This window comes from Nicotiana sylvestris, chromosome 3 (genome assembly GCF_000393655.2).
Source record: "Nicotiana sylvestris chromosome 3, ASM39365v2, whole genome shotgun sequence".
Classification (NCBI taxonomy): Eukaryota; Viridiplantae; Streptophyta; class Magnoliopsida; order Solanales; family Solanaceae; genus Nicotiana; species Nicotiana sylvestris.
In genome coordinates, this window is record NC_091059.1 from 121,565,416 (window position 1) to 121,568,432 (window position 3,017).

At 42.0% G+C, this 3,017-nt stretch overlaps 1 protein-coding gene across 1 annotated transcript; it reads right to left on the minus strand.

Annotated features, from left to right (window-relative positions):
• Positions 1-2,199: 2,199 nt before the first annotated feature.
• Positions 2,200-2,763, minus strand: LOC104249389 (secreted RxLR effector protein 161-like). Its single transcript, XM_009805811.2, has one exon. It carries the CDS (start codon positions 2,761-2,763, stop codon positions 2,200-2,202), a length of 564 nt encoding a protein of 187 aa, XP_009804113.2.
• Positions 2,764-3,017: the final 254 nt, after the last annotated feature.

The window sequence follows — 3,017 nt, forward strand, 5'->3', positions numbered from 1 at the left end:
TAGACCTCCTTTCTACTCGAGGCAACAGGAGTTTGTTAACCAGCTCAAACAATAGCTGGTAGACAAGAAGTAGTGCTTTCTTATGGATTTGGTCCCCTTTCTTATTAGAATTATCTTTCACCACTGCATTTTTGAAGTTGTACTGACAAACATCTCGTAAACTCGACACCCCAACTGTAGGAACTTGCAAAATTTCTCCAAGCAATTTCACGTCAAAGACAATGTCCACCCCATTGACCAACGCACAAACATGGTCAGTATCGACTGGAAAAAGACTGGCGAAGAAACTCTGTACCTCCTCCTCATTCACTTTAGGGGCATCAATGTAGAATAGATGCATCCATTGTTGAAACTCCACCATTTCCAGAATTTGGCGCATTTCGGCCATCTACGAGATTGTTGGGTCAAACGTATGACCTAGCAGAACTTTTTGATGCCTTAGGCGCTCAGAGCTAAGGCAGACCTCACTTCTTGCTTTCTTTCCAGAACTAGGTTCTTCAACTGTTTCAGACTTGCGTTTCCTATGCTTTTCTCCACTGACTTTGCCTTTCCCCTTGGACTTGACAAGAATATCCTCATCACTCACTACCTCCATCAACTCGGACTTAGAAGTAGACCCTTTCTCCATAGAAAAAAAGTCAGCCTTTTTTGAGGACCGCCTTACAAGGGAACCTGGTTCCTCAGGAGTTCCTTCTTCCACCTCCACTACAGGAATAGCTTCATCACTTATAGGTACATCATCCTTCACCAGCTTTCTTCTTTTCTTCTTACTACTTTTCTTGCTCTTTTGGAGTGCAGAGTCGTAGGCCACTTTGACTTGAAGCCTGGTAGTAGGCCGCTTAATTTCAAACTCAGGGGTGGAGACAACCCTTCGCTTACTTATGAATGCATCAAGGGCCATGTTGTCTAGGTCGTCTTCATCACTAGATCACATTTCTGGTGCTTGAATTTCCATAGGCACAGCATCGAAGGCAGGAACAACACTTTCCCGGGGATGAGAGTCCTAACCTGGGTCCTCCGGAGAGGGATCAGGTTCCTCATATGATGCCTTAGTAGTGTATACTACTGCATCCCCTTCAACAGCCATAATGGCCCTTCTACCCACACGCTTTGTGACTCATGTTTCTAGGAAATAACTTTATGCAATACCCCATCAGCGGATACCACAAACACAACCTTTTCTTCTTCAACTGGTTCTTCCACAACCATGGAGTCAACGGCAATGATGGCGGAGCCTTTTGTGAACTCAGTATTTTGACCTTGTTCTCCACTTAAGGTTTGACTGGTGTGGGCAACAGACGACGGAGAAAATGGAACAGTAGTTTCTCAGCTAGATAGATCGGAGAAAATGGGTCAGAGGTGGTTACAGTTGAGGCAGATAGATCGGAAGTTTTCTCAGCCATTGGAAGAAGTGGTGTGATGATCCTTTCCTTTTGGATGAGTCTAGAATAAGGGCCTATGGTTAAGAAGGACAAAAGAGAGGGGTTTTTAAACGGAGAGGATAATTATGAAGGGAGAAGAATAGGCATCGGTTCTAAAACGACAGTTGGGCGTGGAGAATTGTGATGTTTCAGAGGTGGAACATTTTGAATTGAAGGGACATGACAGCCGAATCTGAAAATTTGATGACATGGCAGTTGCATTTTGTACCTTTTAAGATGTGTATTAAAGGATGCATAGAACTACTAACCTTTAGTACAAGAACCTGGTTCTTGAAAAAACATTTTCTTCAAGCCTTTTTTGAAAAGAATTAATACTCTTTTATTAGTCATGTACTGCATCTACTGCTTCTATGCTTATCATGCATGTCTACCTGCAACGGTATTGAAGTGAGTTAGACAGGGCCAAAAAAAACTTTGAACTAATTATTTCTTAAGAATACGAGCCAGCTAAAGAGGAATTAGGTTCTTAATTTGGCTTCAACAGTCCCAGCTTTACTCTGTTTCTTTCAAACTGTTCCCTACTCAATGGCTTGGTGAAAATGTCTGCAATTTGATCTTCTGTGCTGCAAAACTTCATGCATATCAACCCTTTCTCCACATTATCTCTCAGAAAATGATGCCCCGCATCAATATGTTTGGTCCTTTTATGTTGAACTAGATTCTTTGCCATATTGAGTGCACTGGTGTTGTCACATAGGAGAGGCACACTCTCAGTGAGAACTCCTTAATCTTCCAACTGCTGCTTGATCCACAGAAGCTAAGCACAGTAGGATGTTGCAGCTACATATTCAGCTTCAGCTGTTGAAAGAGCCACTGAATTTTGTTTCCTTGTCCCCCAAGAGATAAGACATGATCTTAAGAAGTGAGCCATCCCAGAAGTGCTTTTTCTGTCCACAAAATAGCCTGCATAGTCTGCATCAGCATACCCAATCAGATTAAAACTGTCACCTGATGGATAATATAGCACCAGGTCCTGCGTGCCTTTGAGATATCTCAGTATTCTTTTGGCAGCCTTCAAGTGATATTCCTTGGGATTTGATTGAAACCTCACACATAGCCCTACGCTAAAGACAATATCAGGTCGACTGGCAGTGAGATAGAGGAGAGACCCAATGATGCCTCTATACATTGTTTGATTCACAGGAGATCTAGTTTCATCCATGTCCAGTCGAGTGGCAGTTGCAGTGGGAGTGTCTATCACTTTTGATACTTCCATGTCAAACCTGTTTAAGAGTTTCTTGATGTATTTTTGTAGACAAATGGAAGTATCCTTTGGGGACTGTTTTACTTGAAGGCCCAGGAAGAAGTTTAATTCCCCCATCATGCTCATTTCAAATTTGCTTCCCATAAGTTTTGCGAATTCTTCACACAGAGAGTCAGTTGTTGCTCCAAAAATGATATCATCAACATAAACCTGAACAATAAGCAGGTTCCTTCCTTATTTCTTTAAGAAAAGAGTGTTGTCAATCTTCCCTCTCTTAAACCCATTTTCTAAGAGAAATTTTGACAATCTTTCATACCACGCTCGAGGAGCCTGCTTTAACCCATACAGAGCTTTATCCAATTTGAACACAT

Bases quoted from the DNA above. Each gene is read 5' to 3' on its own strand.
- LOC104249389 (XM_009805811.2), bottom strand. From the start codon at position 2,763: ATGGGGGAATTAAACTTCTTCCTGGGCCTTCAAGTAAAACAGTCCCCA.